General features: G+C 34.6%; 1 protein-coding gene across 5 annotated transcripts in view; it reads left to right on the top strand.

Moving 5' to 3' along the window:
- Positions 1 to 18,783, top strand: part of LOC115881833 (protein argonaute-2) — an 84,994-nt gene that overhangs the window by 22,006 nt on the left and 44,205 nt on the right. For 2 of the 5 annotated variants that reach the window (XM_030899522.1, XM_030899521.1), the window contains exons 2-3: positions 6,591 to 6,708; positions 8,272 to 8,361. In XM_030899522.1, the coding sequence (XP_030755382.1) occupies positions 6,603 to 6,708; positions 8,272 to 8,361 (196 nt within the window). In that variant the 5' untranslated portion in view covers positions 6,591 to 6,602. Of the gene's footprint in view, positions 1 to 6,590; positions 6,799 to 8,271; positions 8,362 to 18,783 lie in introns of all 5 variants that reach the window. The other 3 variants (XM_030899523.1, XM_030899524.1, XM_030899519.1) reach the window with 3 other exon arrangements.

Raw genomic sequence — 18,783 nt, 5'->3', positions numbered from 1 at the left:
TTAACACAGACTCCATTAGTCTCTCAAAGGTAGCTGGCGCGTTGCACAATCCAAAAGGCATGACGGTAAATTGCCACAGTCCGGAGCCCACCGAGAACGCTGTCTTCTCTCTATCTTTCGGCGCCATGTCGACTTGCCAATATCCACTCTTCAGATCTAAGGTAGAGAATATAGTCGATCCCGCCAGCCTGTCTAGAGTATCGTCTATCCTCGGCAGGGGATAGCTATCCTTCTTGGTAACATTATTAAGTTGCCGATAATCAACACAGAACCTGGTGGTACCGTCTTTCTTCTTTACTAGTACTACCGGCGATGTCCACGGGCTGTTAGATGGTTCGATGACACCCTCTTCTTTCATTTCTCGAAGGATTTTGTCAGCTTCTTCACGTTTGGCGAGCGGCAGTCTACTCGGATTTTGTTTGATTGGTCGTGCATCTCCGGTGTCAATTTTATGTTGTACTAAATTGGTACGACCTCTATGTCCTGCTTCTCCTTTATCAAACACATCTTGATACTTGATTATCAGGTTTCTCAATTTTCTACTATCTTCGGGAAATAATCCCTTAACGTTTACTAACTCCTTAACCATTTTGTCCGGAATTTTTGAAATCGAAACTTTGGAGGCTTCCACGCTTCGAATGACTGAGGAGGCCGAACAACAGTACCCTAACAGGGTTCCCTTCTTCAAGGATACAGAATGATAATTCGTGTTCATTACTCTTACCGGTACAGACTTCTTCGCTCGTAGCAGGGGTTTTCCAACAGCGACCCCTCGTCCTATTTCGCTGTCATGGTTCCTTGGCTCCAACAGAATAATACTCCCATTATTCGTTTTACCTTCCAGGCGACCATCCAAAAATATCTCACAGCGCTCAGGGATCGAAACATCTTCTGCTACTACCACGCGAAGCGTCTCCTCACATTTTCGATGTAGAACCACTTCTTCTTCATTTATTTTCAAAATTTCTTGTTTGAGGTTTAGTTCAAAACCTCTAGTGGTCACGATGTCCATTCCGAGAATAAGTTCATCTTCGATGTCTGCTACTAACACTCGATGATTAAAACAGGTGCTTCCGATAACAAAATTAAGATCTACCTCTCCATGGATGAGAGCGCAGCTTCCTGTAGCTGTACGTAGTCGCCATTGTGTTGTTTTAATCCTTTTTGATGTTTTAAGGATATCCGGCCTGATGATCGTTTTGGTCGCACCCGTATCCAACAGCATGGTCCGTAACTCTCCATCCACGAAACTAGCCACAAAAATGCTGTTGAACTTGTGTTGTAGCGATGCGACTTGAACAGTTTTCGTTGGAACCTGTTGGGTACTGCTCCATATGTGTCCCTTTGATTCGACACTTGGCGAAACCGAGTCCACGTCTTTTTCTTGACAGTGACTTCTTACGTGTCCTGCCTGGCCGCAATTCCAGCAACAAGTCGGTCCTTTCTTGCCCATGTACTCCTCCATGACTTTCCGTACAATGCTTTCCACGGATTTGTCGGAACATTGGTTGACCGCCCGTACTCTCACTAGAGACCGAGAACTGTTTCGCGGCCTCAAATTCTAGGGCACGTGCTAAAGCATCCACCAAGCGCGTTGGGTGGGCTAGAAGAAGCGCTTGCCTTGTCTCCCTGTCACGTAAGCCATCGGAGAATGTCTGTACTGCCAACCGCTCCATAACATTCTCGGGCGTAGCAGGATACGCAAGGCGAACCAGGCGGGCTACGTCGGCTTCAAACTCCTGCAGAGACTCATTTGACTTTTGAATGCGATTTTTTAGCTGTGAATGATAGACATGTTCCAAATGAGCTTGGCCGTACCTCATTTCTAAATGTCGTACCAATTGCTGATAATCTCCCTGTTCCGATGGTGACAGTGTCTGCAGGATATCAGTCGCATCTCCTCGCAGTCGACAGTCAAAGCGGTAGCCTTTCAGCGATTGTCCATCCGATTTCGCTCTCACCCAGCGGCCTCAAACTGGCAAAAATAATTGGCCCAAGCGGTTTTTCCGTCAAACTGTGGAGGCTTAATAACTGACTTTGAGATATACTTATTTTCGACTAGTTTCGGTGCCTCCGATGTTTCTTGACATTTTGGTGAATTGGCCTTTTCTATTTCTTGTTTTAAAATTTCGATTTTTCTATTTACATCTTCCTCAATCTCCGTTATTTTGTCTTGTAGTTCCGTAGAATTCTCTATAATCTTATTGTTTAAACTTTCTTCTAAATTAAGTATTTTGTCATTGAAACTGGCTTGTAGATCTTTAGAATTTTCTATGATTTTATCCTCTAAAATATTAATTAAATCCTGGGAATTTTCCATAATTTTATCTTTCAAACTGTCTTCTAATTTTTGAGAATTCTCTGTGATTTTATCTTCTAAATTAACTTCCAAGTCAATTATTTTACTATTCAAATTGTCGTTTAAATTGTCTTGCAATTCCCGGGAATTTTCTGTAATTTTGTCATTCAAACTGTCTTCTAATTTTTGAGAGTTTTCCGTCATTTTAGCTTCTAATTTTTGTAGGCACGAGTCAAGGTCACCTTCGAACTCAAAGCAAAATGTGTCCGGATCCTCGCCTTCCTCCCTTAAAACGTCTCTCAGTCTGGTTTGCAAAATGCTTTTCTTTCCATCTGTCTCGCACTCTCTCTCTTCCAATATGGATTTCAGTTCGGACACTTTCAAGTCTTTCAACAATTTCTTCGCAGCCATTGTTAGTCTTTTTATTTTTCTAGTCTATCAAACACGCCACACTTGACACCAATTGTTACGTTTTTCGTCGGTTCCGTGTGGATAGAAAGTCACAATTTATTTAAACACTATTTATTTAACACTAACGCACAAAAATAATAACGATAAAAGACTTATAGAACTATTTAAAAACGATTTATAACTAAGAATTTATTTTGAATTTTAGCGCGTCAACTGTCTATTTATAACTGCCCCCTCTAGGCCACTGCCGCCGGCTTTTATACCTACAGCAAAAGAAATCTAGAATAGTCAATAGATCGTTAGGCGCATAGAGAAGGTTTTCGAATGTTCTCGTATGTACTAGTCCATTCTAGTGGGTCTCGATTCTTCTCGAACGAATGAATCATTGCGGTGTCTATACGATGTTAAGGTCATCCGAGGGCGGGCCATATTGTGAGGTTAGGTCGAGTCCACACCGGCTCGCGCAATAAGTTCCCATGTATAGTGATATAAAGGGTAATATTACCGGTAATAGTAAGTAATATAATTAATAATATTAGTGGTAATATCACGTAATATTATCGCAAGATTGGTAACATTGGAAATATTGCTTTTTCCCCTCTACTCTTTTTCATTTGCCCAGCTATAAAATAAGTATTTTGGGTGTAGACATTTTAAATTTTCCATCGTTAAAGCCGCAACCGAAAAGAATCTATAAGACCCATAAGGCTCAGAAATAGTGATGGGATAACTCGAGCGAAAATTCGCTCGAGTACTCGATTATTGAAATAACCGACATCGCTCGATTATGAACGAGCGATGCAGGTGACGAGTACCAAGCGACGAACGCAAGCGATCCCAGAATGAGATAAATTGAAATCTGATTTTAATGTGACCTACTCGATAAAACGCCGAGCGAATTTTCTACATACATTGCTGGTAGCAAATTTATTCGACGCCGTATATACCGGGTGCGTCTCACAAGTTGCTCACCCCTATTACTTTTTTATTTTTTTAGATAGAAAATGAGCATTTGGTATGTTAGTATATGACATAAATTAGGATTGATTGACGTATTCAATTGTTTTTAAATGGAATGGCGTATCATATGTCAACTTTTGACATATTCGCTTAAAAACAAATTGTATTTTAAATTTCAATCTAGAGTGCCATGGCTGTGTTAAAAACACTAATTTTTAATCAAGGATCCTTGGAAAAATAGATCTGATCGTCTAATGTTTTTAGTGTCTTGTCCTGGCCGGTTAAAAGATACCCAAATCCTATTTTTGATCATATCTCATTTTTTTTCAAATGGAACGAGGGTGGCTCATTAGCATATTTCGAAAAAGATTTTTTTTTACGAATAATTTGATACCACACACTTGGTACTTCGAGTCAAATTGTCGTTATGAACCGCATGTTACAATTTCAAATAAAGCATATGCGAAAATGTCAAAAGTTGACATGTGATATGTCATTCTATTCAGAGTGTCATTTTCTACCGAATAAAGTAAAAATATACCGAGGGTGCCATTTAAAAATTATAAGATGTAGTCATTTCCGGTGAAACCGGAAGTGACCGAAAACAATCGAATATGTCAATCAATCCTAATTTATGTCATATACTAACATCCAAATCTCGTTTCATCTGAAAACATAAAAAAGTTATAGGGGGTGAGCCACTTTTGAGACGCACCCGGTATCCGTTGCGTATCTGAGGGACAAAATTTTACGACCTACATCGACAATGCTTCGAAATAAACTAAATCAAGCGAATCGCTCGCTGCTTACTACTTGCCGGTCATTACCGAAAGAATATGTGCCCTGCGCACGCAACTTACTGCTTGGCGCTTGGCGTTAACGAGTACTTACAAAATGCGACGGGTAAAAACCGTATTTTTAAATACGAGTGATATATCGCTCGAGTGATCACTCGGTTATTGCAATCGCTTGATACTCGAGTACTCGATTATTGAAATTAATCGGTTTTTCCCATCACTACTCAGAAATCCATAAGTACTAAACTTATTGATTTGTTCATCGGAAGAAACAGACTTACCGCGGAAAACTTACCCTACTTATATTGCCTAAAATTATAATTACAATTTTTCACTTTGTGGTGCCCGGTGGCGTAGAGGTACAGGCTCTCGTCTACCAATCTCGAGGTAGTGGGTTCGAATCCCACACCCGGCATTTCATCAGCCGACTATTTTCATTAAAATAAAAATAGTTTGGGTACCTAGGTCGACTCAGCCTTATATGAGTAGTTGGGATTCACAATCCTGAGGTAATAATAGGCGGTTGAAGCGTAGTGTTAGCAATATTATCTTCCTTGTATACCGAACGGCTCTAGTATGGCAAGCTGTACCTTGCTACTCCCAAGGCGTTAAACGTTATATACGGGAGTTATTATTATTATTATTATAAATTATAATTTACTAAATGGAGAAGAACATCCAAGAATGGTAGAAGCTGCTGAAAAAGAAATGGAAGAAGATATTGATTTCGAAGTAATACACTTGACTCAATTAACGAAAGAGAAAGAAGAACCAGATGACGACATTGAGGATGATTTGCCATTAGCCACTCTATTACGTACTATAACATAGACCTCTCCGACTCTAACTAGTTTAAAAAATGTTCTAGTCTTTTTTTGTAATAATTTTTTGCAATTTGAAATAAAAAAAAATATTATTTAAAAATCTCTTTTTTATAAATTACCAATGTTACCGCAATATTACCGATTTATAAATTACCGGTAATTTTACATCACTACCCATGTATAATGAGTTATAGACTGTGTGATGAGTTATAACTCAAGAAAGGGGGACACAGTAGATCTTTAAGGTCGCGGTGATTCCACTCATTCTACGTTCTACAACAAATTTATTTTAGATTATAAAAAAAAAATAATAATTAAATACAACACATAAATAAGTCTTTGCCAAATTTTCTAGCACCTTCGCCAATTCTCCTATTCGCTTTTTTTAAACCTCTACTTAAAACTGACTGATTTGGCGCGATTTAACCATTTATATATTCTAGCGGATGTTCTCGTAATTTCAATTCCGGAACTAACTGTAACATTCTTTTGTTTCTAGAAAGGGATTTTCACTACCGGTGCAAGAGATGTCGCGCCATTCGAATGTCCATTGGTAGTAATACAGAACACGCTTTAACGGTTCTTAGTTTCCTCGAAAGATATCGCCACGCTCCTTGACAATAATTTCAAAATTATTTGTTATAAGTTAGGAGACCTGATAAATTAAAACATGCGTTTAAAAAAATGAAATATACCTAATATATGAATAAATATATATAAATAATATATGCGTCACATAAAACATATATTACTTAACTAGTGTTTATTTTTTTACCAATATATACCTACAGGGTGGTACTATAAAGGTGCGTATTCATTATCCGAACGAACGAACGAACGAATGAAAGTGCGGTATATTTAGACGGGGACCGAACGCATGCGGCCGTTCGTTCGTTAGTTCGCTCGACCATCCGTTTCGAGTCGGTACATCAAAGGCGTTCGCCAACAAATGCCTCCGGTCTTCTCGTGCGGTCCTATCGTGCGGTCCCCGTCCATACCACTAGCGAACATTCGTTCGTTCGTTAGTTCGGATAATGAATACGCACCTTAATAGTTGATGTCAGAACGGGTGTCTGAAAACGTTCTATCCTTTTTAAATCTTACTATAATTGGTGTTAATTTTTGAAACGTTTTATGTCTAGAAATTGACCTCGCCAAAATTATCATCGATTGTCATTCCATAGCCGTCTTTAACGCCGTTTTTTTCGATGATACGGTATAACATCGGTATAATATACAAAAATAATTTTTTGCATCTTCGACGGTGAGTATTTTAATCTAACATTAATTTATTTTCAGAAAAACACCATTATGTCAGCCGAGACTGAGCTGACGATGCAAACAGGGCTGCAATCGGTACTACTACCACCAGATTTGACAACCCTCAGTCTCATAGGACACCGACCTCCAGCTCAAGGACCCCATTTAGGGCATCCTCCCCCATCTCATCCAATGCAGCAAGCTAACGGTTCGTACAGTAGTAAACCCACAGACGATATGTCGTATTGTAAGTATGAAGCTTTGCCTGCCAATTGCAATTTGTTCCAGTGGCGTCCCGTGACGTTAGAATTGGGCATATAGTTAATGGAGTTATTAAGATTTAAGTTATTCTTAAGCCCAATTTGTTTATAAATTTGTTATCTCACAAAACTAGGCTTTCTTGCATCTTCGTCACACGTTGTGTTGATAAGTTAGCATGGAGTAATTATGGAAGAAACTCAATCATATTCAAATCTAGAATGCCACTCTATCTAAAGAAGGATACATTCGACCAGTGTGTACTACCAGTCATGACCTATGCTGGCGAAACCTGGACACTTAAAACGGACATCATAAGGAAACTGTAGGTCGCACAACGTTCAATGGAAACAATAAGATTGCCTTTAAAAAATGTTCATGGTCCATAGTTTTGTTGACATGGAGTCAATCAGTCAGTTTCCCTATCAGCTCGACATATTGATGATGTTACTACTACATATTATTACGGATTCCGTGGGTACTAATTTAAACTCACGATAAAATACTTAACGAATTTATTTTTCTCACTATATACACAATTTACACAACTAATTAACTGTGCAACTACTATTACTCAATTTTCTAGCACCTTCGCCAAATAGTTCACAATTTTTCTATTGCGGAGCACTATCCTATAACTGACTAACTGCCGACCGCGGTCTGTGCTTATATATCGCTGTCGATCTTCGAAAGTTCTATTCTAGAATTCTCTCTGTAGTATTTATTTTTCCTTCCAGTAAATTATTTTTAGATCATCGATATTTTTTTTTGAATTTGAATTTTCCACGTGAGTCTCAGAGAGGGCGCGCTATTCACTTCGCCAGGTTTCTTGACAATGTAGGCATAGTGGTTTTATGTTCGCAATTACTGTCCTCCATTCACGCAGTTGTGCAGCTCTGAACTGTTCAAGAACGCGATACTCTCACTCCATTCAATTGAGTCATAAAGTTCGGAACTGTTTTAGAACTGTTCCGCGCTATATGGAGGCACCAGGCTATCGCGCACAGCTCCTTTCAGAACCGTTCTCGAGTAGCCCAGGGCGTAATGCTCTGTGACTTGAAATCCGCGAATGGAGGACAGCAAATGTGTTATAGTTTTTCTGTGAACAGATGTCGCCACACACCTTAACGAATACACAGCTCGGGATCTCTATTACCAGAAATCAACAGAAGAATAAGTTATCATGGAGTAATTATGGAAGAAACTCAATCATATTCAAATCTAGAATGCCACTCTATCTAAAGAAGGATACATTCGACCAGTGTGTACTACCAGTCATGACCTATGCTGGCGAAACCTGGACACTTAAAACGGACATCATAAGGAAACTGTAGGTCGCACAACGTTCAATGGAACGAAATATGCTGGGAATAACCAAGAGAGACAGTAAAAGAAGAAAGTGGATACGACAAAAGACCCAGGTAATAGATTGCATCCACAGAGTCAAATCCTCCAGCTCAAGGACCCCATTTAGGGCATCCTCCCCCATCTCATCCAATGCAGCAAGCTAACGGTTCGTACAGTAGTAAACCCACAGACGATATGTCGTATTGTAAGTATGAAGCTTTGCCTGCCAATTGCAATTTGTTCCAGTGGCGTCCCGTGACGTTAGAATTGGGCATATAGTTAATGGAGTTATTAGATTTAAGTTATTCTTAAGCCCAATTTGTTTATAAATTTGTTATCTCACAAAAACTAGGCTTCTTTGCATCTTCGTCACACGTTGTGTTGATAAGTTAGCATGGAGTAATTATGGAAGAAACTCAATCATATTCAAATCTAGAATGCCACTCTATCTAAAGAAGGATACATTCGACCAGTGTGTACTACCAGTCATGACCTATGCTGGCGAAACCTGGACACTTAAAACGGACATCATAAGGAAACTGTAGGTCGCACAACGTTCAATGGAACGAAATATGCTGGGAATAACCAAGAGAGACCGTAAAAGAAGAAAGTGGATACGACAAAAGACCCAGGTAATAGATTGCATCCACAGAGTCAAATCCCTTAAGTGGCAATAGGCAGGACACTTGGCAAGAAAAACGGACAATAGATATGCTACAAAAATTACAGCATGGTACCCACGTGTTTCCCATGGTATTAGAAAATTAGCAGGGATAACTTGGGTCCAGCATAGCCAACAATAGACAATGGGCTCAACTATAGAGTATGTGAGGGAGGCTACACCATAATTGGAAATGTTTGAATAAGCTGAAAATGATGATGATAATGACAATACTGAAACATAATTTGGCGTATATTTTTTCACTCGAAAGATCGAATTTACAAAAATTATATTCTTAAATTTACGTTTTCTAATTATTTTATCATTTATGGCGGCGACAGCGTTTTTTTATTTTATATTTATTTTCGGTCATTTTTTGTATATCGTCTAGCTTTTATTTTGCTGTGTAACACCAAAGGTTCCAACCCTCAACTGTAATGTATATCGTCTGTTGAAATCGTCCCAGACCTCATTGGAAAGGCTCTCCTCTAGCACGTGTAACACTGAGTGACTGAGTAGTTTATATACTAAGTCTTAAGTTTAAACTAGCAAAGTCACCTTAATGTGTATTAACACCATGATAACAGTCATTAGGAATATATCTAGGTATATCTATTAGTATTAATTTTATTTCACAAGAAAATTCTATAAATAGTTCTATAAATAATATTAATTAATAATAATTAATTCTATAAATAATTCTATAAATATATATTAATTACTCTATTGAGAATTGAATAATCCTAGTACATTGCCCTTTAAATTTCTAACCTTGTGTGTCGCCACTGGTTGGTTAGTGATATATTTTATACATTTTGGACTCTTGAATATTTTGACTTATGCATGTATTTGTTTGTATACTCTTAAGTTGATTTGTTATAATTAAATAGGGACCTATACAGGTTACAAACTTAAGTTGGATGTAGCCAACTTTAATTGCGGTTTAATTATGGTTAATTAGGCTTATTTAGGGTTTGTAAAAACTGGTGTCAAGTTACTTTAGAAATTTTCAACTCAGTAATATTCACTATGATATCAATTTTACAAATAAAATTTCATCGATTGTCATTTCGTAGGGTAACTTGACGCCGAGTTTTTTCGATTATACAGGGGGGTCTTTGGGGGTAATAAGTGCAAATGTTTTCAGTGCTGGTAGATCTCGATAAAAGAAACAGATTTTCTCTTTATCGTCTTTCAAATAAATCCAAAATAACCGCGTTATTCAAGTTTGAAAGTTTAAAAAGAAATTGATTTATTAAAAAAAAATGAGAGCCATCGGATTTTTAGTGTATTTGCATCCTTGTTAGTATCGTAACCACGGTAACATATCAGGAAGTATAACCAGTGCCTTCTATTAAAAGATCAGCCTACGGGCGGACTTTTGTTTACTTCATCAGCTGTACATACTTAGATATTGGGTTAGATTCTGTATTCATATTTTGTCGGTTGATTTTTAGTATTATTTGTTATTGTAGTGCAAAAAACTAATTATTTTGGTGTTTAAGTGACATAAAGTACTACCAGATATGGTCGCTATGATGGTCACTCTGTTTCTCATAAAAACACGAAATATTACACGTTTTGTTAGTGCTTTAACCTAAAAGTGCCTGTAAAATTTTTGTTATCGATTTTTTGTGTGTGTTTTAAGACTCTAACAATTCATCAATAAAGCAAATTGAGTGTGTTTTGGTGCTTTTGGCTCATCTTTGTTGTGTTCCTAGTGGGAAAGGATAGTTATACTAGGCAGCAAAATATCCGGAAGAGCAAGAAAAGTGGGTACGAGTTATAAATCAAGACAATTCTATTGAAAATATCTTTAATAAATTTAAAAATAATATTCTCCCAGGATGGTATTAAAGAAACTGGACAATTATGTTTATTTTATTCATATTGTGGAATCTCCACTCCAAGTGTTGTTGGTTCAGCTTCGATAGATTCAAACGTAAAGATAAAACGTAAGTAGGTATTATGATCTGGGAAAATAAAGAATATATTAGCCAGTAAGATCATGAAAAAGATTATTATTTTTGAGTTCAAAATTAAGATTTTGTAAGGAACAAGAATGATAAAGTTTAAAAAGAGAATGTGTTTTTTGTTTGATAATATAATGTATGTAAACATAACATATTTGTTCAGTAATTTTTACTGAATAGTGTTGATTATTTATAATACCAAATTAATATAAAATATTTAAGTGATGGCTGAATACAATATGAATAAAAATAACAATAAAATTGGTATATTTACGAAATACAAAATTAAGTTTTAAAATAAAGGTGTTACTAAAAATATACTAAAATTCATATTTCTTTGTTTAATTGGTCTAATGTTATTTACATTTTACGTAAAATTATACCGTATCATCGAAAAAATCGGCGTCTAGTTGGCTTGGAAATGAATTATCGATGACATTCCCTAAATAACTGTACACATAAAATAATTAACTAAATTTTACAATCTTGGAATATTTGATATTCTTGAACCTTGATTTGATATTCCTAAATTTTTGATTTTCTTGGAATTTGGGTTCAGGAGAAAAACGCTGATTGATTTTTCATTTGGTTTTCGTTATTTTTATTTGGTTTAAAAAAAACGGTTCCTTCAACATTATATAGCCTCCATCAGTGTTGTGTCATATGAAAAAATAGTGTCGAATATAATCCAAAAATTGCATATAAAATATTCACACCAAGCACATAATATTTTGTGCGTACTCCATAGTCAATGTAGATAATTTTAGTGTTAAAGAATAATAATTTTAAAAAAATATGTGGTCATCTTTTTGATAAGTTTATATTAGTTTATTAATTGCAGTAAACATTATGAAGTGTGAATTATATTGTATATGTAATTTTTTGGATTATATTCTTACTATTTCTCATATGACACAACTTGCTAATAAGCTCTCGTGTAAAACGTTATTACAAACAAATAAAACAATAACAAGCCAATCAACGTTTTCTGAACCTAAAATCAAGAAAATCAAGAACCCCAAATAATTAACATATAAAACCAGCGATCTTCATTTCATAACCATCGCTGACACTTTTTAGATAATATTGTATTATTTGTAAATATAATTTTCGAACATTGATACTTGCAAAACCATACATATAAATTTTGTGAATGCAAATAATAATACATCACTATTATTAGATATTAAATGTTTTTTGTTAGGGTAGATCGTTTTCAAACCCAAAATTTAAAATATATTTGTTTACCCATTATCACTTAATATTACCTATACATTATTTGTACATTGTAAAACATTTGCTGCATTTGGTTCATAGTTTATTTGCCAAAGTATTTATTACTATAAATAGGTATATATGTTGTAGTTATTAACTGTATATTATGTATATTTTATTTAGTTCATTATATCATATTTCAAGATATATCATTTTAAAATACAAACAAATACAGGAATAATTATGTTTTCCATGCTTGTTGCTATATTTATTAATCCGTTATATCTAAGTAGCGTGACGTCATAAATCTCGCCCGTAGGCTGATCTTTTAATAGAAGGCACTGATCCACACCATTACCAATTAAATATTAAAGAAATAAGCTGGCTCAGTGCCTTCTATTAAAAGATCAGCCTACGGGCGGACTTTTGTTTACTTCATCAGCTGTACATACTTAGATATTGGGTTAGATTCTGTATTCATATTTTGTCGGTTGATTTTAGTATTATTTGTTATTGTAGTGCAAAAAACTAATTATTTTGGTGTTTAAGTGACATAAAGTACTACCAGATATATGGTCGCTATGATGGTCCTCTGTTTCTCATAAAAAACACAATATTACACGTTTTTTTGTTAAGTGCTTTAACCTAAAAGTGCCCATAAATTTTTATTTATCGTGATTTTTGTGTGTGTTTTTAAAGACTCTAACAATTCATCAATAAAGCTTAAATTAGTGTGTTTTGGTGGCTCATCTTTGTTGTGTTCGGAAAGGATAGTTATACTAGGCAGCTTAAAATATCCGGAAGAGCAAGAAAAGTGGGTACGAGTTATAAATCAAGACAATTCTATTGAAAATATCTTTAATAAATTTAAATAATATTCTCCCAGGATGGTATTAAAGAAAACTGGACAATTATGTTTATTTATTCATATTGTGGAATCTCCACTGGTGTTGTTGGTTCAGCTTCGATAGATTCAAACACGTAAGATAAAACGTAAGTAGGTATTATGATCTGGGGAAAAATAAAAGAATATGTGTATTAAAGATCATGAAAAAAGATTATTATTTTGAGTTCAAAATTAAAAAGATTTTGTAAAGACAAGAATGATAAAAGTTTAAAGAAGAATGTTTTGTTTGATATTATAATGTATGTAAGCTATAACATATATTTATTAATTTTTACTGAATAGTGTTGATTATTTATAATACCAAATTAATATAAAATATTTAAGTGATGGCTGAATACAATATGAATAAAATAACAATAAAATTGGTATATTTGCAATACAAAAATTAAGTTTAAGAATAAAGGTGTTACTAAAAATATACTAAGAAATTCATATTTCTTTGTTTTAATTGGTCTAATGTTACATTTTACGTAAAGAATATACCGTATCATCGAAAAAATCGGCGTCTAGTTGGCTTGGAAATGAACATCGATGACATTCCTAAATAACTGTACACATAAAATAATTAACTAGAATTTACAATCTTGGAATATTTGATATTCTTGAACCTTGATTCTAAATATTCTAGAATTTTTGATTTTCTTGGAATTTAGGTTCAGGAAAAACGCTGATTGTTTTCATTTGGTTTCGTTATTTTATTTGGTTTAAAAAAAAAACGGTTCGGCTAACATTACTAGCCTCCATCAGTGTTGTGTCATATGAAAGAAAAATAGTGTCGAGATATAATCAAAAATTGCATATAAAATATTCACACCAAGCACATAATGTTTACTGCGTACTCCATAGTCAATGTAGATATTTTTAGTGTTAAAATAATAATTTTTAAAAATGTATGGTGTCTTTTGATAAGTTTATATTAGTTCAGTAATTGCAGTAAACATTGTAGGGTGTGAATTATATTGTATATGTAATTTTTGGATTCTAGCCTCATTTACTATTTCTCATATGACACTAATGAAATATAGTTAGCAGGCATTTTAAACAAATAAAAATAATGAAACAAATGAAAACTTAATCAACGTTTTCCAAACTAAAATCAAGAAAATCAAAGTACAAGAATAATTTAACATATAAAATGCCAGCGATCTTCATTTCATAACCATCGCTGACGCCTTTTTAGATAATATTGTATTATTTGTAAATATAATTTTTCGAACGATACTTGCAAAATATACATATAAATTTTGTGAATGCAAATAATAATACATCACTATTAGTAGATATTAAATGTTTTTGTTAAATTAGATCGATTTTCAAACCCCAAATTTAAAATATATTTACATTTACCCATTATCTTATGTACCTATACATTATTTGTACATTGTAAAACATTTGCTGCATTTGTATGGTTCATAGTTTATTTGCCAAAGTATTTATTACTATAAATAGGTATATATGTTGTAGTTATTAACTGTATATTATGTATATTTTATTTAGTTCATTATATCATATTTCAAGATATATCATTTTTAAAATACAAACCAAAAATCTGAGGAATAATTATGTTTTCCATGTATTCTACAACATATTTATTAATCCGTTATATCTAAGTAGCGTGACGTCATAAATCTCGCCCGTAGGCTGATCTTTTAATAGAAGGCACTGGTATAACGTTCTAAAAAGTTTTTTAAAGTATACAGGAAAATTTAAAAGAAAATACACGATTTTCAACATCTTTTTTTTGCGAAAAAAAAACTCATAAACGTGTTCCAGTGGTGATATATCCCCTAAAAATATTTGCACTTATGTAAGACTCATCCTGTATAGTACTTCCCTAGCAAAAAATCAATATATAACTTGCTATAAGTTGATTAAGAAATCTTACATTATTCTTTGTCAACAGTATCTTTCAACAGTAATTGCATGATATGAACATAGTCAAATAGTTATAAAGGTAGTATCAGACACAGCTACTTTTGTTGCGCAATTTTTTTGCAGCCGCTGCAAAAGTTACATACAGTGTTCATACACCAGCAGAAAGTAGCCCAAAACGCGCAGTTTTTATGCAGCAGCTGCTTAAAAAAGTTGAAGGTCGACACTGCATGCTTCTCATATGTTCACACCAAAGCGCTACTTTGGCAACATATTTTGGTAGCCGCAGCCTTGGAGGGGCAACATTCAACAGTACACCACCCACAGCTCAAGTTATCGTGTGTGTACCTTTTGGGAGACGGTTGTAGTTATAGTTTAGTAAAATTCCCATTTTGTTTTGTAAGTTTAGTAAGAAATAATTCCCATTTTGTTTTGTAGGTTTCGTCTGCTCCGCAACCAGATTTGGAACTTTTCATTTTTGAACGTTCTTTCGAATATTGTGCACGCAACGTGTGAATTTTTTTTTATGTCTTCATCGGGCATATGTAATTCAGAAGAAATTTCCGAAATATCGGCTCGTCTTTTCGTTTGGTTGTGATAGAATGGACTTTTTACGTTCCATAAACACTCCCTTGCTTCTACCGCTTCTATTAAACATTTTACTTGTTCTCTATTCCAAATCGCTTGTTTTGACTTCGACAACATCGCGATTTGTCGGTTAATTCTTTACTAAATACCTACGTATAAATCCTGGAGTTAACTGAAAAAAAGTGTATATATTTCGGGCATACCAACAGAATACTGCACCGATGTCAGCAGTAAAAGTTTCAACTGGTTAGTAATCTTTTGCTGCACTTGCAACCTTCCTCAACAACTGTTCACACACGGCTATTTCTTAAACTGCGCGCAACAAAAAAGTAGCCTACGCAACCAAGTTGCGAGCGCAACGTTGCAGGTTGCCGATGTGTTCACACTTGCAGCAGATCAAGTTGCGCAGTTTTTTAATGTGCTGCGCAACAAAAGTATATAGCTATGTCTGATACTACCTTTAACATTTCTATAAAATTATTTTTCTGTCCTGGGTACACAGTATCCACAAAAAGTCAGCATCAAATGGTATATTTTTATTATTCGAGATTGGTTATCTCAAAAATACATCAAATCCTGATATCCAATTTGAATATGTTTTATGATCAAGCGTGCTTTTAGGTTTGTTCTCACAGCTGTAAGAAACATATTTCCAACAGATAATCATGCGCAATAGGGTAAAACGCGTTCGCACAGAAATTTTTGATTGGTTTCCAACCAACAGTACGCTGTTCACACAGAAAATTCTGATTGTTAGCTGACAGTCAGACCTGTTTGCGGATCTTTTGCAAGTAATGCGTATTGCGACCCAACGTCATTACTTGGTAAAGTGAACCTACAAAACGTTTGTTATTTTTGTTTAGTGTTTTTTCTTCAAAAAATAAAGAAAAGAAATGAGCGATTTTGAATCTGCCGAAGAATCTGAGGTGTCCGAATTTTTGATACAGACACAGACCTAGAAGAGCTGATGGAGGAACGGGTCACTTGGGCCTAACCCGTTCCTCCATCAGCTCTTTTAGGTCTGGTGTCTGTATCCAAACCAAATCAAAATTACAAAAACATTAAAACATTAAAAAGAACAAAACAAAAACATTAAAAAGATGTCTTTGGTTAATTCCCTGTTCGTTTTCTTCATTATTCGGTATTACGTCGGAGTTAAAATTAGTTGTATTATTAGATCAAAAAAGAAGAGTAGGGGATTCGCTGTTCTCACAGACAGTTTGAAATCGATCAGAAACTGCATTATGTGAGACCTGCGCATTAACACCGGTTTGGAAGAAGTCACAAACATGGCACAAACATGTTGGGAACACGTTGTGAGAACAAACCTTTTGTGAAACAATTCTTATGGGATATATTACGTTATTTTACCCAGACAGCTCCGGGTAAAATAACAAAGTCTGATGTTCGTCTGTCTAACGAGTCAGGGAAGAATATCGTCAGATGACATCCCAATAATGACAGAAAATTGAAAATTCAATTTGCTAGTGAATTAAAATGACAGACAACCCTCAGTGTCAGGTATACAAACTTTACATATCCAAGTCAATTTATAATTCATTTTTCGGGGAAATCCGGATTTTGTCCGAATTTGAGACCTCACTTGTCCGGAATTTCTAAAAACTTATATGGAAACCTTAGCTATAGGTAGCCCGCTTGATTATTTTTATCACGCTGTAATATTTTAAGTGAAATGTAGAAAAAACAACGTTGAAATTAAATTCCGAAAAATATAAGTGTATTACTTGCAATGATTTGATTTTTTTTGTTCATTTAAAGAGTTTCCATATATTAGGTCTATGAACAGGGTAATGTTATAAAAATCAAATATTCATAGATAAAATATTCAAGCACTGTATATTATATGGTATATTATTCAATAATGCTTCTTAACTTACCGTTTAATATCAATGCTCATTTTAGTCCAAATTTGCTCCCTCGCGATAACTACCTAAATAATAATTGAAAAATAAAAACTTACCAAAAGAATTATCCCTCCTCTTCATAGATAAACGAAATTAATTGTTTCTTTTATCTAAAATGTCTCTATTGAAGAAAAAATGACGCAAGACGGACTTGAAAAACCGTAAAACCGTTGCCATACATTTTGAATGGAACGTATGTCTGTACTTGGCACACGATGGGTTCGCGCAAGTGCAGCAAACATCTATTCAAAAAGCCTGTCTTTTAGGGAGAGCGGGCAGACAATCTGCACGAGGCGTGTTCTTTGTCGCTTTTAGTATTTTTTTCTAGTCTACTTTTTAATCCCTTGTAAGATTTTTTTAATTCACTCATTTCTTCACACTACTTATTAATGCAGTTTATTTAGATAAAATTTATATCTATGTATTGTAAGAATGATTTAATTAATGTTAATTTCTGATTAAGGTCTTTGTTATACCGTATGATCGAATAAAAACGGCGTCAGCCATGGCTATGAAATGAAGATTGCTGTCATTTTATATGTAAATTTATATAGGAAATGGCATCGATCGTCATTTCCAAGCCAACTGGACGCCGTTTTTATTCGATCATACGGTATTATTTTAATGAAATAGGCACTTTTTACGCATATTTCTTGTATATTATTATTATTAGTGTGCATTGTAAAAGAAAACTATTAAATTGTCAATTTCACAATAAACGAGTATCTATAGAGTGTCTAAAAATACTGAATTAAAAAACGTGTAAAATTTTTTAAAAAGTCAATTAAGTATATTTTTTCATAAACCATAATTAGGTTATTGTCGGTTGTTTAGAATTATTCTCTCATTTATATTTGTTATCATTATGTGTTGTCAGGTTTGTGATGAAAATAGTTGCAAATTCAACACGTTTACCTATTTTTTATCGAATTGGAAACTTATTAGACTCGTAGATAAAGAAAGCATAGACATATATAGAAGAAATAGACTTTAAATATGACATCTGCTTTTTATGATAAACAACGTTTTATGCATTTAACAACTTTTTAAACTAGGCATATTTTATCGTCTACGATATACCTAGCTTTGAATATGATAAAATCAAATATTATGTATGATCATGCGATAATACTATTTATTAATACATCTTCTTCTTCTTCTTCTTCTTGTTTCACGATGACCACGCGCCTTTCGACGGCCAGTCAGAGTCTATTGTTCTTTGATTATTGTTTCTTTCTGATTTCTTTATTCTTCAGTTAAACAGAGAACGTCCTCACGGACGCAGACGCCTGGAATTGAAGAGACTTTGGGCGCATTGAGGGAAACTTCTGCTCCTGACTGCACTTTCATGTGGGATGGTTCTCTTCTAGGGCCCTCTTCTAGGGCCCAATAAAATTAGGCTTTTATGTCAAGGTAGTGAAGGATCAGGAATCACAAAGGAAAGACATGTACTGTGGCGTGTCCAGCAACTAACAGACAGGGACTG

Source organism: Sitophilus oryzae, unplaced genomic scaffold (assembly GCF_002938485.1).
Source record: "Sitophilus oryzae breed Bouriz unplaced genomic scaffold, Soryzae_2.0 scaffold_1743_pilon_pilon, whole genome shotgun sequence".
Lineage (NCBI taxonomy): Eukaryota > Metazoa > Arthropoda > Insecta > Coleoptera > Curculionidae > Sitophilus > Sitophilus oryzae.
Note: the sequence above shows the minus strand (reverse complement) of the source record. Positions and strands in the feature narration are given on the sequence as shown.